At 46.5% G+C, this 27,136-nt stretch overlaps 1 protein-coding gene across 38 annotated transcripts in view; it reads right to left on the bottom strand.

Annotated features, from left to right (window-relative positions):
* GPHN (gephyrin) overlaps positions 1-27,136 on the bottom strand; it is a 2,801,546-nt gene that overhangs the window by 85,077 nt on the left and 2,689,333 nt on the right. For all 38 annotated transcript variants that reach the window (XM_069638674.1, XM_069638676.1, XM_069638677.1 and 35 more), the window contains 3 exons: positions 16,268-16,355; positions 15,966-16,039; positions 3,283-3,347 (listed from right to left, as the gene is read on the bottom strand). In XM_069638674.1, the coding sequence (XP_069494775.1) occupies positions 3,283-3,347; positions 15,966-16,039; positions 16,268-16,355 (227 nt within the window). The remainder of the gene's footprint in view (positions 1-3,282; positions 3,348-15,965; positions 16,040-16,267; positions 16,356-27,136) is intronic.

The following is a 27,136-nucleotide window of genomic DNA, read 5'->3' as shown; positions in this document are numbered from 1 at the left end:
AGGACAGGGGTTGGTGCCCCATTCTGGATCTGCTGCTGCTGAACTTTAGATTATGGTAACTACAGGCGTCATTGTCACCATAGACAGGTTCTCTACAATGTCAGCCAGAACTACATGAACTTTGGCGCTCATTAACGTAATTAGGATTCTTAATTCATTTGTTTAATTATCATAGTTTTCATTTATTCTCAATCAACACTCCTACATACTCCTCAGAACAGCATTTCTTTGCAATTATAACTTGGTGCAATTACTCACATCTGACTTTGTCCTTAATAGCTTATAGCACTATCAGCGTCCTGGTAACTGGGTACGTCACTTCAACTAGGGGTGGGTACTTCATGATGCCGTCGATATTCCTAGTAACTTTACCTGCTTTCACACATAGTTTGACACTTTATCACTATTGTATTATCCGCGATTAACATTACCTGTCAGGTACAGTCCCTTGTGTTTCATACGTCCCGATTTCGGTTCTCACAGAATTGGGACGTAAGGCGCCTGAGGCTCCTGCTCGTTGCGGTGAGCGGGCTACAGACGCGATTCGTCTTCCCTAATGGCAGAAACTACACGTTGACACAGTAAGCTAACTGCTCCCGATAGAACTCAAACCAACTATGCTTTACAGGCATTAGATTGTCATAGTCTTACACTCTTGCAATACATGTTCATTAAGATATGATAGAGATTTTAGCAGCATGCTTTATTCTCCTGCAGGACACTACTTTGTGAACTTTACATAGTCCATCACGCCATGCCCGCAGTGGGCCCACGTTGATAAAGGTACACATTCATGTTGTTAAGCAGTTCTCTCCTAATTACACCATCAAACGTTTATATTGATTGCTTATTTTGCTTTGTTCTTTTCTTTTCCACTTGGTTTATTGGTCTGACTATTGTACATTCAACTTCGAACGGTATGCTCAACGTTAATTTGGTATGTATTAATTTGTATATTGATATGATGATGCAGATACATGTTTATGTTTCAATTTAAAAACATGCTGCACTTGGGTTATGGAATGCTTTGATCGATGGGTTCTAATGATATTTAATTATGTTTATTATTTTGGACATGACAATGGCTTTAATTGAAAAAATAAGAGTGAAACCCTGATGAAGGAGACTCTGATCTCCGAAATGGATTGGAAAAGTAATATATAAAACTCTCTAGCTCACATTTGGAAACCTGAGCAGCTTGGTTCTTCCGATACAAGAATTACGTTCACACACTACAAAGTAACCTTGAATGATTGAGAGATACATTCTTACTGAATATATTTAAAGCATAACAGGAATATTGTTGAATAATTTTGAGCAATTTTCCACTAACCTACACTTACTCATAACTCTGTTGAGGACAGTGAGTGGCTGTTTGGTTGGGTGTGATACACCTACCTTTCTCTTGACAGGGTTCACCTCCTTGCTATCAGTAACTATGGACAGAAGCCACCCCTCATCTCTCCTTCTGGGAATTGCTCAGCCACATTGACTGCTGGCTAACCACCTCCTCCTTAACCCAAGTAAAACAGAAATCATGAACTGCAGCAAGACAGCTCTCTGCCCTCATCCCACCCCCTTGCCGCCCTCCATACGCCCTACTCATGCAGAATTCAACTCAGTAAAGAACCTAGGATGCACCATGAATGCCGATCTAACACTTTCACATCACATCAACGCTGTATCCTGATCGTGCCATCAACACCTCTACATTCAAAGACACATCCTACACTACCTCCCCTACGTCTCATGCCCCCACAGAGTAACAACTATCATGGTGATCACCCTCTGCAGACTAGACTATGTTAATTCCCTTTATCTGGGTGACCCTGCTTATCAACTCACAAAGCTCCAACCGGTCCAATGGGTCCAAAATGCTGCAGCTGCGCTCCTCCTTGCCCTCAGAGTGCACATAACTCCCTCCAGGTGCTCTACTGGTTACCTATTTTCCAAAGGGTTGCTTTTAAAGTCATGTACATCATGTACATCTCCCACCGTGCCCTCCGCCAGACAGGCCTGGAATTCCTTCAAAACAAACTTACCTGCTACCAACCCATCAGAAGTGTGAGATCAGGCTCAGGCCCTATTAAAAAAGCAATCCTCATCTGTCTTGCTCATAACTGGTTAGCATCTTCATGTATAAAGTCTTTGAAGACGGCTGTTTCAAAAGCGTGTGGTTCCAACTTTGTGGAGGAAGGCATAAAATCTTGCAGCACGCTCCAACTGTGTGGGTGCTGGACATAGACATCTGCCTCCCTCTCAGAGGTCTTAAAGACAGAGGCCTTCAGGGTAATAGGCATGTTGTAGCATGAAAAACTGAAGTATACTACTGGCGTTCCTGAAGTAGCTCACTAAATGTGTGTGAAAAAATAACAAACTATGGGGCGCTACAGTGGCTGAAGAAGTTTCCTAAGAGAGCCAGTGCTATGGAAGATATATTTAAGATGAGGAATCTGTGCTAGAAAAAAATCAATTAGAAATAGAATAATTATCATTCCAAAGGAATAGAACTACTGTAGCCTTTAAGTACACAATGAGATTTTGTAAAAGATATCAGGTTGCTTGATTCCAATTTTAACACATTTGCCAAAATAGAAATCTTTTCAAGTAATCTGCATCAGTCTCAAAAAGCCATTTTACATTGGATACCGATGCCTTCAATTTGGCAAAGGGCTGTGACCAATGAAATGACTTCAATGTATTGGAGAAACATTGCAATGTTTTTCTTTTACAAGAAACTCGCTAGGCAACTGCATCTTTCTGGATCATGAGAAGCTGGTAGATAAACAGAATTAAGAAGCTTAGCAACAGCAGCGATTTGCATGTTAACATTTCTAAAACAACTGAAGGAGAATGTTAAACTACAGCAGATACTTTTCGATTAAACATAACCTGTATGTGTGGCATGCTCAACATTTGGAAAAAAGAAAATCACCCTGGCACTGTTCTTAATCACAGATTCTTGAGACTGGAATGCACCAGATTTAGAACGCTACCTAGTTTATGACCTTCTACAAACACACATTTATGCGCGTACACACACATACATATCCCCTCGCGACCCCCCACAGGGTTATACAATATTTTCTGCTATAGACAGGCCCCTTAACATTGAACAGTGATTACTTACAGAAGGTGTTCAAAACTATTGTATGAAGTATCTTAAAGTAATGAAGCGTGTAGTGTAATCAGTTATAAAAACATCCTTTGGTTGTAATAGATGCAATTTACGAGATATTTCTATTCAGGGAAAACAGTTTACAGGCTTGAACCAGAACTTACCTGGTAGTGCAAATATTATTTTTCTCACACCATCTAAGTCCATTGTTGCAAAAGTCGTTGGCAAACTAAAAAAATAGAAACATATATGCATATAATTTATACACCCACAGTGGCAGTGCACGTCGTTTTTTGCTTCACAACCAGGGCTCATATTGAGCATTTGCTCAATTTAATTCAACTGAAAATGCACCAGAAGGGAGCAGGATAACCACAAAAGTCAAGAAAGTAATTTAACTTATTAAGTTCAATGGTTCTTCAAAATGCATCCCTTAAAAGAGATAACAGGGGTTAGGAAGCTAGTAAGTTATTTCTGATTTCACCCTTAAAGGCTAACATTCATTTTGTTAGTCATTCTTTTTCCTGCTAGTGCAGCTTTCCATTCAGCCCACAGCAGTGTTCTTTACGCATTCTATACTTTGCATGCATGTAAGAAAACACATTTGTCACCTTATCTTCCAGGTACCCCTTGAAAACGACCAAAATAATCCAATATGTTGTCAAATTCCTATGTACAATGTCTAATTTTGAGTATCGGTTAAAGATTGAGGGTTTTTCGAAGGATATCCTCCAATGAAACTAAACAACCAGATGTTCAGTGGGGCTTATTACGTTCTTAAAAAAACACTTTAAATATTGCATTATTTATTTGGGATTACATTTACTTTTGCCACTTTTTTGCTTTTAAGTACTGTTGTTAAGGGGAAGATGCACTCAAGAGTCAGGCATTGACACCTGTGAGGGTCTTTGGTTGGTTATGGCACTCGCAGTCCAGAACCAGCAGTGAACGAACAAGTTGCGTACCTTGCAGATTTACAACTGAATTGCAGGCAAATTCAGAATGAGGCCCAATGTCTTCTGCAGATGCATTACCATCGAATCATTCAGTCTGCAGGCTGGGTCCTCAGATAAATTAGAGTCAAGCTCCCCACAGTGTCGGCTACATCGGCAGTGCTGCAAGTGTGCCCATGTGTCCTCCACCGAAAGTGAGAGTGTACAGGGTATAAGTTGTGCGGCATGCCTAAGCCCAACGGTTCACTGGATGCTTTCCACTACAGGAAGATTTAGATAATTTCAAGGTGACTGAGGAGAGGAAGACAGGCAGATACGGAATATGCAAAGGAGTCCTTGCATTCATTAGAACCAACGTTACCCCTAAGGTAAGTAACGTGTTGTTCTACTAAGATACTAGCATTGCTGCAGATTAATTATTTTTGGAAGACTTTACTATAAGTACCTGACAAATTTGGAAGGAAGGGCCCTGGAAGCACCAGGAAGAACAGAAAAGTATGCATCTCAAACATAGATACATTGCACAACTTCCAAACAAGACCTCAGCCCTGGCATCCCACTCCAGAAAGTATCTTGCAAATGTGTGCAGGGATGACGATGTCGCTGCCCTGAAGATCTCCTGGATAGGAACCTCTCTCAGGAAAGTGGTTATGGCTGCACAAACCACTAGATGAATGTGCCACAATCTCCCCGTACAAGGTAAGCATCGACTTAACACAGAGACGAGGAAGAGAGACCCTGGGACAACACAGCCATCAGGTGAGAGCTTGCATGGCTGATGAAAGAAGGCCCTTGAATTTTAATTTATTTCTTTTATTGAGCATTTGTTAGGCGCTTATACAACTGAATAGTGCTTTAAAGCGCCACAAGTCTAAATGGGCAGGGAACAATAACAATGGCAAAACATTAAAATACAGTGATGGTCCTACTAGGCCTTGTGGCATTCGGAAGTGCAGTGAGTAGTGCAGGAGACAGGGAGGGAGTGGGGGGGAGGGCAGAGGAGTGAGCAAGTGCTGGTGGTGGGCCCGGGAGGGCAGTACTAATGGGAGCCAAGGAGGAGAGCCTTGGGCTAAGTGCTAGCGCAGGAAACTCCCAAAGGTGGGATGCAGAGCCACCAAGCAGGGGCCCACACAGGCAGTACAGTGGGGGCGGGTGGGTTCTGGTATCGACTGGGAAGAAGGGCCTGGAATCCTGTGAGTTTCATGAGGATCAGGCCACCAGTCACAGCGGCAGTTAGGTGATTAGCAGGGAAGGGGAAGAGGGAAAGAAGTAGAGAAGAGCAGCGTTTTAACAGTTTCTGGAATTTGAGGAGGTCTGGATCAAGTCTCAGAGAGGCACAGCTTCACCTCACTGATGAGGCCCAACAAGGCTGAAATACGTGTATGGGGTTGCTGTTGGTACTCTTGTTCAGAGAGGAATTGCCATAGCATTTCGGTGCTGGACAGCCCATGTGGGCGGGACAAAGACTGATATGCAAATAGATATTTCCGATCTGTAAAAGGTACAGTGAGCAAAAAGCGTGTGCTGCAAACTCTCATCTCAGAACAGGTTATCATGCCATGTTCTTTCTGGAGAGGAGCGCCTGCTACCTTTTTTGAAACTCAAGTCTGGGAGCGGCAGGGAGGCTGTTCCAAAGGGAGGAGTCAGCCAAGGAGAGACCTGCCGCCCACTCTCTACTTGGAGAAGTTTAAGAATAAGAGATTCTGCTAAAATTCTCTTAAACAATTCATGGTTCTAAACCCATTTAATAGGATATATAACAAAAACATTTTCTTCTTGTGATGTGCAAAAAGTACAAAGTATACATGTGCAAATACGCATATAAAAAATATATTTGCTGTTAAATTCATACCGCCTATCAGCAGTTGTTTTTAGACAATATATACCTATGAGCTGAAGATATATAGAAATCTTTTACACCACTATGGCAAAACTCAAGTGTTGGTATTCGGGAAGGAGTGTGGAGATGGACAAACTCCTCTACTCTCAATTAGTGAATCTCCCTTTTTTTTGTTTCGACAGAAATGTCATCTAGGTCCATCAGTGATGCCCTGCTCATGAAAAAACAAAGAGAGCAAAGGATTTGCCTACCATCACATTCTGCTCTTTGCCCAACCAGCTCAAATCTGATCTCAAATCTGCACTCACTTGGAGTCTGTCCTCCAAGAATCCAGTCTGATAGACCTCAATCTGAGTTTCCATCGGAGTCCCCTGATGCAAAGCAACACCCAGGAGGCAAGAAGAATGCAAGATGCCATCAGGTCGGCAGCTTCAAACACGCAGGCTGGAAAAGCAGGACTGTGGCCCAGCCTTTTGAAAACCCCAGAGTCAAAGCGAAAGTGAAAATGATAAACTATATAATGCACACGCAGGAAGGGCAGGTAGCGGCAAAAAAACACCAGCACCACACCGACAGCCACGGGTTACCAAATTTACCTCATTAGAGGACCCTCCATTAAAAACCATACAATATTAAAAAGGGGCTCAAATCAGCCAGTGCTGATGGAGTCAGAATGGCAATATTTGGAGCGAGTGGTGCACAGCAAAAGGACAGCACGAGAGAGGAGGAGGTTAGAGCTGGGGAAGAATAGTAGGAGAGATGCACAGCTGAAAGGTTGGTGATGGTGAAGGGAATAAAACCGGAGGCATGGAGAAGAAACATGCAGTGGAAAGATTGACGTTTGAAGAGAAAAACAACTAGGAGAGGAAGCAAGGTACAAGAAAACGTAGTTTGAGAAGGGAAATAACTAGAAGAAGTAAGGTACAAGGGAAAGAACTAGGAGGAGAAGAAATGCACAATAAAGGATGAGCTTAATGAGGAGGCAAAGACTTAAGGAAAATGCATAGTCATTGTGTTGGCAGGGGGTAACTGCCCACAACTTTGGGGGAGGGGTAGAGAGAGAGAGGGGTGGAAGATGAGAGAGAGAGAGAGATACAAGCCTTGTTGGGGGCTAGATACCCAGGTTCAAGTGGGGGTTGGGAGGGTGAGAGAAACCAGATGGTGTCCCCCTGACTAGTTCCCAGGGATTGGTCATCCAGGTGGCCAGGACATGGTCATCGCTATTGGATTCAGTTCCTGGGGGTGGACCAGTGAGGGAGGATCACCTGGATGAGGTGCAAGGGGAGTGGAAGTAGGACACTGATGGGTGAGATGTGGTATCCCTCTTCTTATAACACCTTTGCCCCATCCTAGCCTGGGTGGATATACAAATCATCTACCCCCCCTTTTCCGACTAACACTTTCGCACATCACGAAATATGACGGACAAACACCAGAGCTGTTTACCTGACGTGTCCCAGCACAAGGGTCAGGCAAAGTCAGGCAATTGACCAGAATCACAAACACCTGACGGCCCTTTCCCTTCCCCACAGGGATAAAAGGTGGAGCACGAGAGCACCATACGAGCAAGGCAGACCGCACAGCAAGACAGCTATCCAGGCACGGCAGTTCAAGAGGAGGAGAAACACGGCGCAAACCAAGAGGATGACAAGGAGAGAAGCAACCTTGTCCTTTCTGACCAAGGCCTGTGAGGCCTCCGCGGAAGGAATTGTAAGACCGCAAACAATAGCCCAAGTGTGTTGCAGCAGATGTCAATGGTACACTGAGCGTACCTACGCTGATAAGCAGGACAGAGTGAGATGCCTGCTACCGTGGTACCGGCCTTGACTCCCGATATGAAGAAAGCAAAGCGGTTTATCACAGCCGGTGAGTCGAGGGGGGAGGATTGATAAAGAAACCAAACTGTGTTGAAGAAAAGTAGCAAACGGCTGATTACACATTGTACAAAGAACTATTGATGTAAAAGGGGAATGCCAGCTGCAGATGAGCTAGCTGCCATGTGGGTGCTCACTCGAGAGACTCTGGGCGATTACCTGATAGTTGAAACTACTACCAGAAGGCCTTGGGAAAGGCGAGAAGAGGGTAAAGTGGTCATACAAGGGTCTAGTAAAATCCTGTGTACAGTCAGTCTTTGACCGTCAGATGATCGTGAAAAGGGGAAGTGAATCCCACATCGTAAGAAAGTAAAATGAATTGTGAGATTGACAGGAGTGAACCCGAAGGAGGGATGCCGATAGAAAGGGGCAAAGTCTAAAGTCACAAAGAACAGTGTGTTGACAAGAGTGAAACCGGAAGAGGGTTGTCCACCTTGAACTGTTTAAAAAGACAATAAGATTTGTGAATACGATAGAGGGGGATCCAAGGGTGAAAAAGCATCACCCAATATACAAGCAGAAAGGAACGTTTTTTGTTATTTTGAATACATCAGGCCCTCGAAGGCAAGAGACGTTTTACAGAGCAAGAGACTTGACCATCGAAGATCCCGAGGGCTGAAAAAGGAACTGTCGTCTCGTGCTGGGAAAGCTTGAGCGTGTGCTGTGCTACAGAGTCCCTCCTTGTCCCGTGCTCAAAATGTGGGGAATGGAGACCACGACTACCTCATCCTGACATATTATTTTTGAAGACTTTATTTCTCGTGAGCCCTATCCCACACACTTCTGTATTTAGCTTAAGGATTGGCAATAGGTTTTTCTTAGTATGGGCCTTTTGCTATAACAAGATGCCACCAGGTCTGCCTTATTTTTGATTTCATGGTTGTAGCTTGCTCCTATCTTAGATTTAGGTTTAGACCAGGCATTTTTCCACCCTACCTATACAGTTTAACACCCTTGAACTGTGATCACTTGTGTCCGTCTATTCTTGATACCATGCCTTTCATACAAGAGGCACAGCAATAACTCAAAACTGCATGTTGCACCCTTGGGTGGGGGAGGGGGTGGGGTGAAACTATGACTGCAGTCTGACCATCCACCTAGAACAAACAGGTAAGAAAAAGACTGTTCACCACTGACCCCAAGCCAAGAGTTGTGGTGTCCAGCCTTGTTCAATATACTGTGAGCCCAGGAAGGTTTGCTTGTGGTCTTGTGCAGAAGGGATGTGACCTAGCAGTTCAACTGGACTGCCCCTCTAGGGGTGAGGACCAAGCAAGCATGATTTGCATATGGTCTTTACCCTTCTATAAATGACATGGTAAGCTGTGAAACAATGGTCTGGATGGCCAGAACTATATGTTATGTTATGATCGATTGAAAACCTTCCATCCATCAGTCTTCTGTTTTGACTCCAGATTTAAATGTTAGACCACCAAGGAGTCCAATCGTCAATCTACACACAGAATAGACGGTAAGAAAAAATGAATGCATAGTGACTTGTCGGAAATGCCACTCCAGCAGCTACGTACAATAACTACAATGCGATGCATAAAGTGAGTTAGATGGAAGCAAAAGTAAGAAGACTCATTGAGAAGCCAGCAGCTACTAAGTAAGGTAGGAGTAGAGCCTCCACTCCACCCCGGTTACTATGGTCTTTTTCACTCTGTCTGGTCTGCTTGAGGCCCTCCCTGCGTCCTTCCCTAGTGCTCTGCCCTCCCCACCCCCTCTCCTCTTCTCTCCCCCCCCCCCTACTCTATGGTGCTCTCTGTCTCACCTATCTTTTCTAACTGCTTCTCTATTGACTATCCTGATCTCCTCACTAAATCTGGTAGGGAGAAGTTTAAAAAGGATATCCTAGTCTCCAACCCAGGCCTCTCAATTGCTGACACAAATATCAGTGCCTCCTCTAGGCAAACCCTCACCGACATCTTCTTTGTCATTCCCTCGCCAGACCGATGGACTCCTCATATGGTCTCTGTGCTTTCTCGTCTCTCTTCTTCTCTCATTAATGGTGGCACCCCGTGGGAGGCCCTCCTGCCCTCCTTCGACTCCTCTAAGGTGATCATTAATGTTCACCTGAATGGCACTGTATTGGTTCAAGGCACTCAGGTCCCTCCCTCCCTCCCTCCCTCCCTCCCTCCCTTCCTTCCTTCCTTCCTTCCTTCCTTCCTTCCTTCCTTCCTTCCTTCCTTCCTTCCTTCCTTCCTTCCTTCCTTCCTTCCTTCCTTCCTTCCTTCCTTCCTTCCTTCCTTCCTTCCTTCCTTCCTTCCTTCCTTCCTTCCTTCCTTCCTTCCTTCCTTCCTTCCTCTGCTGTCCCGGTCTCCACTCCATGGCTTCCTTGCCTCCCCCTGCTGTCTCCTCCTTGGCTACCTTGACCTCTCCTCCTCCTCCTCCTTCTGTCCCCAATCGGGCTTCTTCTACACCTCTGCAGGGCGTACCTCTGATTTGTACCCCTCCCCGGAAGTCTACCAAGGACAGCAACCTTCTCCATATTGCCACTATTAATTCTCGCTCAGCTGTCAAACACTCCTCTGACATTTGCTGCCTCCTGGAAGAACTTGACCTTGATGTCCTCAGTCTCACGAGACATGGTTCACAGCCAGCTCTGTCACGAGCTTTGACACTCTCCTCCCTGACGGCTACAAGATCCTCTCCGTTCCCAGGTCCAACCATTCTGGAGGGTGTAGCCCTGATCTTCCCAGAGTGGATTTGTGCCTCTGTCATTCCTACGCAGGCCTACTCCTCTTTCGAATGCCTCATCTGCAGGCTCTCTCACTCTCCTAGCCACTCCCTTACTGTGGCTACCATCTACCGGCCATCTGGTCACATCTACTCCTTCCTGTCTGGGTGGGCGGACCTCCCCTCTTCCCTCCTGGTCTCGACCACCTAATTCCTCTTTCTTGGAGACTTTAACATACACCTGGATACTTCCTGCCCTTCCTCTGGACTTTCTCGCGACCTCTGCGACTCTCTCTCTATCCTACTCTCTTGCACGACTCACTCTGCAAGGCACACTCTTGATGTTCTGATCTCTACATACCTTCCCCTCTCTATCCCTCTCACAACTCCTCTCTCCTGGAGTGATTACTTTCTCCTTTACTCCCAGCTCACTCTTTCCACCCCTCAGGCCAAGCCAACTCCAGCACTGCTTCCTACCTTCTCGGTTATCTGACCCATGAAGCACGTGTCAGTTGAGGCTTTCGCCACCACTTTCTCACCCCTCCCGCCCCCATCGGCTTCCTCACACCCTGACACGGCGCTCTCCATGCTCCACTCTGCTATATCCGATACCCTCAAAGCTCTTGCCACTGTCATGAGGATCCGCTTGAAGCCCAAAGCCAAGTGCAACTCCTGGTACGACTCAGACCTCGCCACCCTTAAACGCAAGTGCAGGGTGGCGGAGAGGAAATTGCGTGCTTCCGGTACATCCTGAGACAAACTGGCCTGCCGCCTGATCCAAAGGCAATACCGGCTCTCTGTCCACACCAAGAAGAGAGCCCACATCCAATACCGCGTCTATGCAGCATCTTACAACACAGCCAAACTCTTTAAAATCTGTAAGGAGCTGGCCAATCCTGCTGCAGTTTCTACCTCTCCTGTCCCCTCCCAGACCCATGCTTCTCATTTCATCTCTAAAACTCAGGACATCCTGTCCTCTTTCTCTTCCTCTCCCGCTACTCCCTGCTCCTCCCTTGGTCCCTCTTCGGCCACCTCTGCCTTTCCCCTGTTCTCCCCAGACAAGGTTTCTAGACAAGTCTAATCTATGAAAGTCTCATCAAAACAGGTTCTCCCTGTTCCTCCAAAACCATCAAGGGCCTCATTGACACCTTGGCCCGTGCTCTTGCTGACTTCTGCAACCATTCCTTTGCCACTGGAGTGTTCCCTTCTCTCCTGAAGCACTCCCTTGTGCACCCCCTTCTTAAGAAATCCTCGGCCGACCCGTCCTGCCCGGCCAACTATCGGCCAATCTCCATCACCCCTTTCCTGGGCAAACTCCTGGAAAAGCTGGCCATCTCCCAGCTTAACCTTCACACTGAATCGGTTGGTAGTCTACATGACCATCAGTCTGGCTTCAGAGCTGCCAGAAGCACGGAAACTGCTCTCCTGAACATCCGTGAAGACCTGCTCTCCAACCTCGATTCCAACACCAACTGTGTCCTCATCTTACTTTATCTCTCTTCTACCTTTGACACGGTCAACCATGCCAGCCTGCTCAACCGCCTCCGTGATAACCTGGGTATCACCGATCAGGCCCTGGCTTGGCTGACCTCCTTCCCCTCTGATCAACCCTCCCAGGTCCAACTTGGGTCCTTTTTCTCCTCTATCTCTACCTGTGGTATTCCCCAGGGGTCTAACCTCTTTCCTTGGCTGTTCAACCAATACCTGGTACTTCTTGCCCACCGCATTGCTGCCCTCTGCCCCAACTTCAGTGCTATGCGGATGACAGTCAACTGTAACGCTCACCTGGTATCCACAGGGACGTCACTCAGCCTGTTCTGACCTCTTACGACCTCAAACCCTTCCCTGGAGGCTATTCGACTGGAGACTGGGCCTGAAACACAGGATTGGTAGAGTTTAACTCCCTATTGTCTCTGTGTGCTTGAACCCCTTCTTCCCCGGGGTCCAACCCTTCCCTTTGATCCACAGCTCACCTCGTTTTCTTGGATAGTGTGCTTTCCGTCCTGCTTCCAGCACAGGGGCACGTTGATTGATGCGGGCTCGTTGCTACCTAGTTACTTCACTGGCAAGAGTCCGTCAGGTAAGTATAATGAGTCTTTTGAACAGTTCTCTAACTTCGTTTCTTTCCTTCCTTAGATGATGGCCGGCATCCGGGGATGGCGGCGTGCTGCCGAGATGAGTAGCGCTGAAGGTGAGTGAGAGCGCGATGCACCCCTTTCGTATTTGCATTGAACTGAGTTATTTTTCTGTGTCTGTTAGATGCCGCAACATTTCCAGCGTGGATGCCGGTTATGAAGAACAAATGCGGTGGGTAAGCGCGGTATGCAGCGCCTCTAGATGTTTCCACGCTAACCTGGAGTGTCTTTTCCCTCTTGCAGATGGATGAGAAGTTCCGGAGACAGAGTTCCCCCAGAGCGGCTGGGATTCAGGTAAGCGTTTGAAGCTCGTACAGTATTTAAAAATAAGCGAAGATTTGCAGAATGCTTACTAATGCCTTTTTTTCTGTTCTTTTCCCTTTTTCTTAGGATGCGGCGTGCCCGGATGGGAATGACACCGCCGAAGATGCCCGCAGAACAGAAGGAGCGATGAATGATGGGCAGAAGCGCCGCAAGGTAAGGCTGTTCCTAACGGTGTTCTTGTTCTTGCAGGAGCAGAGCGCAAAAGAAAGATGCAGGCCTACGGCAGACCGATCCAAACACAGTGAGCGTCACGCTGCAGGTGCAGAAAACGCAAAGCATGTTTCTCAGCCTGGGTGTGGCTTAAATAGTCTCTGGGTATCCCAGGTGTCTCTGGGCTGAACCACACCCAAAAGACTAGACCGCACATGCAGTTCTGGGAACCGAAATATGTGGGGGCATCCATCTTGTCTCCATCAATGCACTACAAGTCCAATCTCCAATGTTATCCTATGTGAGTGAGTCTGGTGCCACAAGCGCCAAGTCTGACCCCAAGTGGGTCTTTGGAGGGATGGAGAGGCCCTTGAGGGCCATGTAGGTGATCGTGGTCTGGCTCCAGCCGGGCATCTTGGAGGGCTGGGGACATGAGGGGCAGGAATCATGACATCAACTCATCTTCAGGCCCCCTTCTGCCACCTCTTCTCCTTCTCTCATCTCTGACTGACTGTCTGCTATCCAGGAGTGGTGCGCCGCCAATGATCTCTGCCTTAATGCCAGTAAGACTGAGATTCTCCTCATCGGCATACCCGCTCCCTCCTTTCCTGTCACTCTCTGGCCGGTCTCTCTAGGCCTCCTGCTCCCACCTGTGAGACTAAAAACCTTGGGGTCATCTTCGACTCCACACTCTCGTTCTCTCCTCACATTTCTGACGCCTCTTAGAAGTCACACTACCAGCTGCACCTCCTCAGAGGTATTCTTCCTTTCCTCTCCTTCCCCCAGAAGCTCACTGTCTCCAAAGCTCTGGTTCTCTCTGGGCTGGGCTACTGCAACAGCCTCTTTCTAAATCTGCCTGCTTCTACTCTCCGCCCTCTGCAACTCACCCAGAACAGGACTGCAAGACTTGTCCTTGGCCTCAAGCCCAGGGATCGTATGTCTCCAGGACTGAAATCTTTGCACTGGCTCCCAGTGGCAGCGAGGATTAAGTTCAAAACCCTCTTCATTGTCCACAAGGCCTTATGGGGCCTGAATACCTCCAAATCTCTCTTCCTAAATATCTTCCTTCCCGAGCTCTTCGCTCATCCGCTTCCAACTCCCTCAGGGTAAGTCGCTTCTCCAAGCAACGAGTTGGTGGTCGATCTCTTTCTTCGGATGGGGCCTCCCTCTGGAACAGCCTCCCTGAAACTTGAGGAGAATCATCTCCGGTTCCGTAAGCACCTCAAAACCTTCCTCTTTGCTTCTGCTTGGTATACTCCTCTCCCCTGCTGAACTCCTGGCTGTTACTGATACTGCACTGCTTCCCTGGCTACCCCAGATCTCGGGCCCAGGTCACCTCCCCCACTAGTTGCACACCTGCACTGCTTCCCTGGAAACCCCAGCGCTTGAGGACTGTTTTCAGTATTCCTACCAGCACTTGACACCTGATGTCTACACTTACCCCTTGCACCTGCCACTAGCTGGCCACACCTTTTACTTATTGCCTTATTTATTCTATTTAATTTATGGCCGATCACAAGTAACGCACTGCCCCCTCTGCACTTTTCCCCTTCCCCTGCACTTGCGCAATCTCAATGTCATCTGGCCTAGTAAGATTGTTGTCTGTCTTCCCTCTGTCCCCCCTCCCTTACCTCATTGCGCCTTGAAACACTTGTGTATAGGCGTGTTATAAATGCCATATCATATCAAGAACTTTGGAAGGATTTTATCTTGCTTCATGAAGGAAGACTTTCAGGAATTTTTGAGGATGGGGTTGCCCCACCTCTATCGAATAGGTTTGGAAAAGGCATTTGTTTGTATGCCCCTGAAATTTACAGAAGTATGAAATAAGATTTAGCCGACCTGAGCCAGAATTAACTAAGAAATATGATTGCATGCTCCACTAGATACAGGAATAAGTAATGGTGAACATTGGTTGGAGTCATATGCAGAAGTCTCCTGAAACGAAAGCTATTTCACTGAAAGTCATAAGATGTATTGAACAGTATTGGAACACTAACCACTATGCCAAACATGATGGCCCAAAGAGCACGTTAGATGTTGAGAATGTATCCGGCTCAAAAGAAGTGCACCCATATTTGATGATTCGAAGATCAAGGGAGAAAAACATAACATTCTTCATGGCATGAAGTCATCCAATTAAAGAACAGCTACAAACCATGCGCCAAGTAGACCATGATAAATGAAAATCTATCTTTAATACTTGCACAAACCTGCCACAGATAAAAAGGAATAAGAAAAAAGAATATTGTTGGATATCATGGGATGATCATGAATAAAGTAGATCGGGTTCACTTGGCGTGCATGCTGCTTAAGCACTGGTTGGATGAAGTAATGGGAATGTCATCTTTCATCAGCAGAGCTAGTCTTAAAAGGCAAAGCTCTATTGATGCGGATACCCAAGCAACACAAGATACTAGGACTCAATGGCTGGTTAATTTGTGCCTTGTAGTTGGGGATTTCTCTGTAGCTTACAACATGCTATACAAAAGCTAACAAACAAACATGGGAAATTCTAAATGTTGGGATGAGATTGGTTTTATTTAATCTCACTAATCGCTATAGGCAGCCGTATTCAATGTACAGTAGCAACCTTTAATCTTGTAAATGTTTTACCTTGGATTGCAGAGCTTGGTTTTTAAAAAAAGTCCTGGTTATTTTCTGTTTTTTACTTTTCTGAAATGTAACTATTCCTTGTACTCAAAGACACACAGTTAGCATTTTCTTTTTTCAAATAAAAACTGCACCATTAGTAGTCATTATACGTCATCTACTAGTACTTTACAGAAATACAGTTTGAAATGCATAAATGCCAAGAGACTGACAACATTATGGAGCTTTCATCAACCCATAACTGAGTTAGCACTCAGCAAAAATAACATATGTGCCCCTTACCCTGGCTTCATAAATACCCGGCCAAAGTGTATTTGCGCATGGAGGTCTATATCCAGCACCTGTTTAAGGTAGTCCTGTTAAATTACATGAAAAGAAAACAATATCATAACTATCAGGCAGACTTTAAACATGACAATTCTATTTTGTTCAAAAGTGGTACATTTCCATCTCTGTTAATAGGATCAAACCACTCAAAATAAACCAAACTGAACTGGTACATAAAAAGAGATAAACCCTTGCGCCCACTCTTATTCTACTCAAGAATACAAGAACATTTAAAGCAAATCAATTCTGTAGCGCACCTTTTCACCCATGGACACGCCCCCTGATGTGATGATGACGTCAGCACGACTTATACCTTCGTTCAAGGCATTTAGTAGGTCATCTGGGCTGCAGGAAAATAGGAAAAACATAGCAAAATATAAACACACTAGATCAATCTGACTAGTGAATTATGCAAATGCATTTATTTTTACATTGCTGCTCCGGCCAAGTCACCAATAAAAACCTAGAAAAGCTACTGCAGAGTTTTGCAACAACATAAACTGCCCAACCATGTAGGACACCACATAATGCCTTGCAAATGTAAATCGTTACCAAATTACATTTGTCACCTTACTGTGGGAGAAAAAATATATTTTCGGTCCAGATTGAATGGGATGCCAGAACATAGGTCAGGGTCACCAATATTCAGGTCAAAGTAACATCATTCTGAGTAATGTATTCCTAGGAGTTTCACATCTCCCCATGTACAACTAGTATTGCTTCAGAGCTACATTCCTGAGACCCATTAATACCACAACTGTTACATGTCTGTTTATGTTAGGATGATCTAGATAATGATAGGAGGTGTTGCTTAAAATGAAATCTATGTATATAAAACACATTTCTTTATGTACTAACTTGCAAATTGTTCAGCAAGAATTCGTCTGATTTTATTTAGCATCAACCCCACGATTCATATCCGAAGATCCCACATATATTCATGTTTGGACTGGCCAATGGGTCAAAAGAGCAATGCCTGAAAGTCCAGCCAGGAGGCCAGTGTTCTAGGAAATAGCGGGGCACTTTATTTTGTGCACAGTGCACCCTGTAGTTTTAACCAATATTACTAGCCAAATGTGCTTCAAAATACACCAACAAATATAAAAAACGTGCCACCAGGTACTATTCAAACAGTGGATCATGCAATCGGGAATGTGAAGCTTTTCTTGGGCTTTCCCTGACCCCTAAATAGCTAAATTGCCATTCCCTCTCGCAGTTTATAGTGCAGTCAACGCCCATTCGAAAATCTCTTAGCAGACCACTCAATTTATTCCAACAGGACAACCTGGCCAGGTGTCGACCTTCACCACAACCATCTTTCCTCGGTTCTATGTCTAAATCTGGCCAATTGAAGGCTGCATGCGAAAAACACAGCTTTTTTTAGGCCACCTTGGTGTGGCCGTCAAAGAGCAAGAAAATTGCTATTTATTTGTATCCCCCCCCACCCTCCTGCCTGCTCCCCACCCTCCACATGATCCGTGCCGGCAGGATTTTCTTTTAATTGGGGGAGCAAGGCATGGGGGTGGGGTGAGTTTACCCACAGAACCTCTTTCACTCCTTCTCCCTTCCTCACCACAAACATTGCATTCACCATAACCTAACACCAGGGCACCTTCCCTCTTCTGGTCTGCTACGAGGCTGGGCCTGTCAGCCCCTGTGCACAGAGACCTTTTTATGGGTGGGCAAACGGGGCACTTGCCCCGGGCCCCCACTCTTGGGGGAGACCCCCTACTGCCCAACTTGGGGACGTGTGTGGTGGCACTGCTTTGGAGGCTGGTCAGCACTTCATGCTATGTAACCAAGCCATGAGGCCAGAAAACATTCTGCGGTCTTTATTTCTTTCGCTCATTTACATCATCATTTAGACATTGAAAAGAACACATGCTTTGTGTGTGCATGCCTGCAGGCAAATTTGACACACAAAAACAAACCTTGGCATGTGTAGGCATGGGAAAGGCACTTGCCAGGCACTGTGTAGTGGTAATAACGGGCCATTGATGGTAGCAGGTGCAAAATGGTGCAAGTACCTGGGCATCCAATAGCAGCGCCTGGCAAATGCCTAATACGTATACACAAGCCAAAGCTGCTGGCTTTGCCAATGCTTGTTTTTAACAGGACTTCAGTGAAGGACATGCATAATGCTTATAAATCGAGTGGCTGAAGGCAGATGCGGTTGCCATTTTTATTACACCAGTAGCATGTTTATTACTCCAGTTAAGTCATTAAATCTCAGAAGACTGCTTTGAGAAAACACTGGGCGGTACTTCGGCTGCAAAGTTTGATGGTACAGCTTGATTAAAAGGAGCTAAAAGAGTTCTCATGAGGAGGTACTATGGTCGAGGTGGGGCAGGAACTGGGTGGGAATGGCCATAGGGATTAACACGACCATGGGCAGTCAATTGTTGGGCACATATTAAACAGCACCTACAAAGTTTGTGTCCCTCTTCATACACCATTGCTCCCTATCTGTACTCTAATGCAACGGTTTCGGCTTATAGGCGGTGCTAAAATGCCACCTAATATCTGAGGAGAGGGTCCCTGGAATGGCCCTCATGTCCCTTGTGCAAATGTCAACCCGGAGAATGAAGATGTCACTCGTTGTTCGGTTTAGCACCAACTGCCCCAATGTATCCTACATATTCCAAGAGATACTCGCTCAGACGACACTTAAATCCATATCCAGTTAATGGTTTCGAAGAGACAGGCAGCTAATCACTGGACAAGGTTGAGTGACGGTGAAGTCCAACCGTGATAACGTCACTAGTGACAACACGACATAGCCGCGTTAGTCATGAAGAAAATGTGCACTCCTGCACACAGATACGCAGACATACACAAAGAACATGCTTATACCTTCTGTAGATAGAGGACAGATACATTTACATACTGCCCAAAGCTTTCCTTTTGCCAAAAACAGAAGAGCAAGAGAACTAAATATACATGGACCAAGCTTGCAACCGCTTTAGTGCAACTAATTGTAAGGGGCTACGGGAACATGTAAGGAACCCATAGGGTTCTATCACGACTGAAAGGAAGTCATGGTGGCAACACTAAAGACAGACACAAGTGATCACGATTCAAGGGTGTTTATTTAAACAATATGCCAGTTGGAACAACGCCTAACCTAAACCTAAATCTAAGATGGGAACAAGTGTCGACCATCAAAATGAAAAATAAGGCAGTCCTCGTGGTGTATTGTCAAAGTAAAAAGGCCTATACTAACCAAAACCTATTGCCAAATCCTTACAACTAATTATAGAACGTGTGAGATAGAGATTTCAATAAAGGAAAAAGTGTTCACAAATAATAAGTTAGGATGTGATTGCCAGAGGTCTCCCTCCCCCACGTTTTCAGCACGGAACAAGGTGTGTCTCCTGAGCACAGCACACACTCGAGCTTTCCCAGCACAAGTCTACAGTTCCATTCCAGCCATCAGGTTCTTCGATGGTTAAGTCTCTTTTCAATAGGTCTCTCGCCTTCAAAGCCTCATGCTCTCCCCAAACAAACACAAAGTTCTGTTCTACAAACACTTGGGTGATGGCTTCACCCCTACGTCCCCCTCTTCTGGGCGTAGACCCCTCAGAAGTTGTATTAAACAAATTAACAAGACACTTCCTTTTCTCAGTGAACTTTGGGTGATAACTTCTCCCTCGGCCGGGCTCGGACCCCAGATGTCAAGGGGCACACTTCCCTTCCCCTTGTCTTGCAATACTTCTTGCTTTCACAAATCTTAATGTCTTTCTAAACAGTTTTTCGGGCTTTGCCCCCGGTTGTCTGCTTCCCTCTGCTGGTTTCACTTTCGCCGTATAGGGCTTAGCAGGTGACGCTAGCTTGTATTGCAGAAGGTGTTCTTCTGGTTACGGCTCGAGGAGGAATTTTATCTACAAGGCGACGCTGTAGGTACAGATTGACCATGTGAATTATTGGTTTCCCCTGTTAGGAGGCAGGAAAACGGCAGGGCTCCCTAAGGGACTTGCTAACTCTCCCTAGCCTATGCAGTAATTAGTGTTCTAAGGAAGTTGGGACGTGCTGCCCTTGCTTAGTTGGACTCCAGCTGATTCACTCACACCCACATTGACCACTCCCTTTCCACTCTCTCTCTTACTCTCTACTGTACTCCCCGTACCACTTCTTTTATCCCTCCAATCTTTCACTTCTGCTAGCTCTCGCCTCCACGCTTTGATGTTAACATTCATACCAACCTCTTATTTCTCTATGCCTAGTTTCTTCCTCTTCCAACTGCTACACCAGCTACACTTCTCCTCCAAACTCTCCACAAAACAACCTTTTTTTCACTACCTCAGTTGTGTCTCAAAGATGCCTTACACTAAATCTATCTTCACTAATTTCTAGTCATGATCATTCACAATGAAGTACCCTTTTTCTCAAAAAAACAATACTTCAGCTTCCCCACACAAAGCCTCCAAAATCGGCCACTCCTTCCTTCCTCGTGCTGGTCTCTTGGCCTTCCACTTCTAACTCCACTGACCTCGCCCAGTTAACCCTCCCTTCCCTTCCTGTTGGCCCCTTTTATAGCTCTCCTCTTCCCAGGATTGCGTTTCTGTCCCTAACCAATCATCATCTGTCCTTGCCCCCCTGGGACGTGTATGTGCATCAGAAAGTCTTAAAAGGGGCTTAAGCCCTGCCCCCTTCCCTCACGGGGCTTTGCAGTGAAGTTTGACAACCATGGTGGCACTGGGCAGGCAATGTTCCCCTCCGTGCACCCAGTCCCCATCGTTCAGAGAGGTTCAGGTCAGTATATAATGAGAGGTTACATCCCCAGCCGTTCTAGTTATTGGTGCTCTAGCGGTTTATACGATTTTGCAGGTGCAGGTACCTGCTCCTTTTTGCAGCTCTGCACTGCTGTCCAGATGACTGTCAGGTGAAACAGCGCTTTTCTGCCACCTCACCTCGATGCTTTGGTTGCCCTTATCAGTGTCGCTCTCAGTCCACTCAGGGTACCGGCTGGACCCAGCGTCCAAGGGGCAGTGGGCTTCCTTTGCAGCTCTTACTCCCAGCCACACTGTCAGGCTTCCTCTCTGTGGGCATTCATCTTCTTCGGCTGGTCTTCCTCTATGGGCTGGCAGTCACCACCAGTTAAGGGAGAGATTGATCTGCACTCAGGATTCCAGGTAAGGCTGGAACAACGAGGGTCTGCAAGTTAGCATACGGGAACAGTGGGTTTTAGGAGTTGGGGATCTTATGGTGGAACTTGCCCCATTCTCTTGCCAAGCCCGAATCCTCAGTATTGTCACACTCCTTTATTGACAATATGTTTGGTGCTGGTCTTCCCTGCAGCTAAGGAAGGCACTGCTAAATGCAAGCAGAAGCCACGAGTGCCTTGATTGAGGAAAGGAAAGTCTGCCATTACCACATCCCCAGCAATAAATGACACTGCTCAAGTTGTGCGAGTGCCTCAATAGCAGGAAGCTCACTGTATTGACCCTGATCATTTTCACCCCTAGGGACCTAGTATCAGCAATAGAGCATTGTAGGATAGCAGTGGACCAACAACACACAGGCGCAGAGCCACATACATAGGGTGGGACTTCGTCTGACCGCAAAACGGCTGACTGGCGATTTGAGGTCTTGGCATTTTGTGTGCTGGACTTACAGCTAAACCAAATTAACAATCTAGGCCTAAAAAATACAAGACATGCTGAAACAATGCTAAACTGGCCATAACCAATACCAAGCCTTGTTAGGGAAATATGAACACATAGGTCACATTCGTTTTACCAGATTCGGTGAAGGAACTGTATTTAATTGCATGTATTTTTTGAGGGGGAGGTGTCCGCGGTCAGGGCAGTTGTTCAAAAGGAATTTTGATGGTGGGTGGGTCAGGGGGATGGCAAAAAGGAGGCATGGGGGCTTGCCTCCCCATGAAATGTGGAGGAATGTTCCCTGCAACCAAATGTACCAGGCCTGTACAAAAGGGTCAGCAAACACAGGTCAAGCAGTAGTCATCAGGAAAAGGCAGAGATGGGAGTAGTCTCTTACCTGTGACTCCATTTCTCCAGCGTTGGTAACTTTCATGGATTCACATGCTTTGAATATTCCCCGTTGTCAGGCTGGAAAACCAAAATTACTTTGACTTAGTAATTTTCCGATGGAAAAAATGGACACCTTGAGTGTCCCACTGATGATGTTGTGGGTGCTCTTGGCACCCACAAATGGGACGTCGAGTGTATATCTCCACCCCAGGATCTTCCCCTCAGATTTTAACCACTCCAGCTGGAGGATAACCCTCAAAGAGGATGTTTGCCTGAAGGGGGAAGGTTGGAAGGCACCTTTGAATCCATGAAAGATACCAACGCTGGTGAAATGGAGTTACAGGTAAGAAACTACTCCCTTCTCCAGTATTGGATCTTTCGTGGATTCACAATAGATTTTGTAGCAGTATAAATGTTAGGAGGTGAAAAACAGGCAAACACAGATTAGATATTTTAAAAATTGTCTGCGCTAATGCAAAAAGAATACATCTTCCAAGTAGAGAAAGGAAACGACCCCAGAAGCTGCATGGCTTACCTTACTGGAACAGTCGTTGAAGGACTGCCCATCCCATCTGCACATCCTCAGCGTGTTGCTGGTGTAAGCAGTAGTGCTTGGTGAAAGTGTGGGGCACTTCCCAGGTTGCCGCTTGGCAGATGTCTCTGATGGGTACCCCAGGTCAGAGTCGCCGAGGCAGCCGTGGCTCTAGTGGAATGTGCTCTGGGGCCCGATTGTAACAGCCTGCTGGCCTTATAGTGGCAGAAGGAGATTGTAGATGAACCCCAATCTGAAATGCCCTGTTTTGATATGGATCTTCCTTTGTTGAGTGACCAAAGGCTACAAACAGCTGCTCAGTCGATCTAAAAGGTTTTGTGCGATCCAAATAATATTTCAATGCCATTTTGACCTCCAGAGTGTGCAGAGACTTTCTGCTGGTGAAGTGGCATTTGGAAAGGATGTGGGTAGAGTTATGGTAGCATTTTTATGAAACTCTGAAGGGATTTTAGGAATGAAATGAGGATTAGTGGAGACAACCACTTTGTCTCTCATGAATCGGATACGGAGGGTCTATAACCAAAGCTTGGAGCTCTGAAACACGTCTGTCTAGAAGATATTATGGCCATTAAAAAAGCCACCATCCAAGTTAGAAATGTGATGTGGGTTGTTAACAAAGGTTCGAATGGAGGCTTCAGAAGCCCTGCTAGAACCAGGTTCAGGCTCCATACAGGTGGAATCCTCTTCTTTGGCGGGAAGGTATGAAAAAGGCATGTTAAGAAGTGTTTGATCAGGGTGCGCACAACGAAAATGGCTGCCTGAGGGAAGCTCCGGCTCCAACATCAATCCTGCAACGCATCTATCCTTTCAGCGCCATCCCACGTGCTCATGGAAGAAGATTCCTGAAGCGGAAGACCCTTGGAGCAAGCATTTAAAAAAAAATCGAGCCCACAAGTCAAAAGGAATTTGGATAATTTGCCCGGAGAAGTTACGGCAGTCTGAAGGTGCCAGCGCAGCCGCTCGCTGGCTCCACAACATATCCACTGCGGACCGGAGGTCTGTAGGGAGGAGCGGGCCGCAGTGGGGGAGGGGCGCAGCAGTGGAGGTGCGCCGTGTCATGCACAAGCGAAAGGAAAACACTGCCGGCACCGGCTTGAGGCGCCGTCGACGGGGGGCACCGACGCCCGTAGCTGCTGCCGCCGTGGGAGGAAGTCCGGAGGTCCGGCGGAGCGGCTTGGGGAGCAGCAATCGGCTCGAGCGGCCGTCATAGGCGCGGCGCTGTGGCCGCTGCTGGCGTGCTGGCCCCCCCTTCCCTCCCGCGTAAGCAGATCAAGGAGGAGGGTGAAGGGGAGCAGATGACCCTGATTTCTACACAAATGTAATGCAAGATATTGGTTTATCTGGGAGCGAGTGAATACTATGGGGAGGAGACTTCAACACTATATTAGACACTACCCTAGATCGCTCCACCTCCACACACAGGAACCCCACGAAAACAGCTGACACTTTACAACAAATCATATCACAGCTGCTACTGGTAGATGCCTGGAGAACACTGCACCCCCACAAAATACAGTACTCCTTCTATTCCTCGGTGCATGACATCGAATCCAGCATAGACTACTGGCTGGTGTCTGCATCTCTTATGAACCAAATTAATGATAGTGAAATATTTCCCCGTACCCTGTCGGATCACTCCCCTATCCTGTTAGACGTGACACTGGGAAACCTTAAGCCCCCGGTCAGGAGATGGAGAATGCCTCCTGACATCCTTAAAGACCCTGTAGTTGCAGAGGAACTGCACACCGAGGTAGAATTTTTTCTTGAAACCAACAAAGACTCTGTAAATAGCTCCGCGATTCTATGGGAGACGTTTAAGGCATGGGTGAGGGGGATTCTGATCTCCAAATCCACTGGGTTATTGAAGGCGGTCAGGGGGGAACTGGCGGAAGCAGAGAAACGATTAGGAGAGTTAGAGCAACAATATAAATCTCTGCATGAGGACAGCACCCTTGCAGACATTAATAGTAATTTACAAGAATTCAATAAGCTAGCAACAAGGGAATTGCTGTATATGGCTACTCCGGCCAGAGCGCGCCGGTATGGCAAAGGGAACAAGGTGAGACGCACCCTAGCTAACCTACTAAAAGTGGAGAGGCACCATACTTTGATCTCCAGCATAATAGCGAGCGACGGCACAGTAACAAGTGAGGAGGGCATAAATAGAGGATTTTCCCATTTTTATACAGAACTATATGCCAACCATGATCTGAAGGCTCCCAACGACATCAGAGAATATCTAGATAGTATCACGCTCACGATGCGGTTAACAGAAAATAAACTGCGGTTAGACCAACCCCTTACGGTTGAAGGAATAAAGGAAATGATTAAATCACTAGCCAACGGAAAGGCCCCTGGTTCAGATGGACTGGGGGTTGAGTTACATAAGGAGCTAAATGAGGAGCTTGCCCCAATATTACTGTCCGTGTGGGAAGAGGCCATAGAGGTAGGGGACACTTCCAACGTCCATGAGAGAGGCCATAATATCGGTACTCCCCAAGCCCAGACGACCCCCCAATGAGATGTCCTCATACCGGCCCCTATCCCTTATAAACTGTGATGCAAAGGTGTTTGCTAAGATCCTGGCCACTAGACTCCTGCCTCACAAGCCAGTATTGGTACACCCGGACCAAGGTGTATTTATCCCCACTAGATCGACGGCACTGAATCTGCGCAGATTGTTTGGGGACATGGCCCAAATCAAGCCAGAGGGCCAGGCGGTGGTTGTGTCTCTAGATGCCGAAAAGGCGTTTGATTCCGTGTCATGGACATATCTGTTCATGGTGCTTGAGAAATTTGGACTAGGCCCATACTTCCTGAAATGTATAAAGGTACTATACACTAACGCGGGAGCCAAGGTGTTGACCAACCGCACCATGTCAGAATGGTTTGAGCTGGTTAGGGGCACGAGACAGGGCTGCACGTTCTCCCCAATACTGTTCGCCCTAACCATGGAACCAGTAGCAGCAGCAATCAGGGAACACCAGAGACAGAGGGGTATATGGATGGTGGGCCTGACCAAATCAATATCACTTTATGCTGACGATGCCCTATTATACATCCGAGAGCCAGATATACATCTGGGTCCGGCAATGGAGGCAGTGCATAAATTCACTGAATACTCTGGATATAAAACCAATCGCTCTAAATCTGAAATGTTTCCCCTAACCCCAGCTACTAGATGTCCAAACAACACACACGGCCTACAATGGTCCCTGGACAAGATAATATACCTGGGGGTTATCGTGTCGGGAGACAGAACGTCCTTATTCATGAATAACCATGATTCCCTACTGCATATGATCTCCACTAAGCTCTGCTTCTGGGCCAAGCTTCCTATTTCGCTTATCGGCCGGATAGCTATACTGAAAATGGTCATTCTCCCTAAGCTGCTGTACATATTTACTAACATCTCGATATGGCCTGGTAAGCAGTTCTTTGATACTCTCAAATCACTGGTGGTGGAATTTGTCTGGTGCGGGGGGGGGGGGGGGGCAGCCAGGATGAAATGGGAAAAAATGGTGGAGCCATATAACAAAGGTGGTATAGCAGCTCCTGATTTCAAATTATATTATCTAGTCGCACAAGCCCAGTTCGTCAAGCACTGGTATGATAAGCAGGACACCTCTCCCCACATTTATTTAGAAAAACAAGAAAAACAAGCTGCACGCCCAACCGACTTAAGGTCAGTCATCTTTAAAGGTAAACACAGAGATGAATGTCTATTCGATCCAGTTAGTAAAACAGCGCAGGCGTGGTCCAAGCTTTACCGCAGGCTGGGGTTGGAGACACCTTACTACGCTGAGGCCCCGTTATGGAACTTCGGTATAGCACCCACATATGATACAGATATACAAAAAAAATGGGACCCGGAGGAAGAATTTAAAAGCAAAGACATATTCCCTAATGGCAAATTTATAACGTTGGAGGAGTTTAAAACAGGGATGGGAAGTGACCCATTGATGATATTGCAATATAATAGAATGAGAGTGGCCTTTAACGTCAGATGGCCAATGTTTCCAGACGAACCCCCACTGCATCTGTGCCTGATCACTCTGTCAACCCGATTGGGAACCAGTGTCTCGGGGCTATACGTGGCCGTCCAGGCCAACACTCCAACGGTAAATATGATAAAGTCCTTCTGGGAAGTAGATCTGCGTGAAACCATACCTGACAGAGCCTGGGAAAGGTACTGTGAATTGACCAAGAGGGTATCCATGAATGCGGGCTTCCGGCTGATTCAATTTAAGATGTTGAACAAATTGCACTATTCCCCCCCAAAAAATGGCGAAATTTACAAATAACAGTCCTGGTTGGTGTCAGAAGTGCAGGGCGGATCGGGCTGATTCGATACACATGTACTGGAGTTGTCCTCAAGTGCATATGTTTTGGGGGGAGGTAGCGAATATCCTAGAGAAGTAACCCATATACCGGCGGACCTCACACCACAAAAGTATCTGTTTGGCGATATTGGTAAACAGTCGGAGGTAACAAGAAGGCTATTCAACATTGCATGTTCGGTGGCAAAAAAGTGAATTCTGCAAAACTGAAAGAGTGCACAGGCGCCACGAGTAAGTCAT

This window comes from Ambystoma mexicanum, chromosome 14 (assembly GCF_040938575.1).
Source record: "Ambystoma mexicanum isolate Mex_15411 chromosome 14, UKY_AmexF1_1, whole genome shotgun sequence".
Taxonomy (NCBI): domain Eukaryota; kingdom Metazoa; phylum Chordata; class Amphibia; order Caudata; family Ambystomatidae; genus Ambystoma; species Ambystoma mexicanum.
The sequence above is the reverse complement of the archived record's forward strand: the minus strand, read 5'-3'. Positions and strand labels throughout refer to the sequence as shown.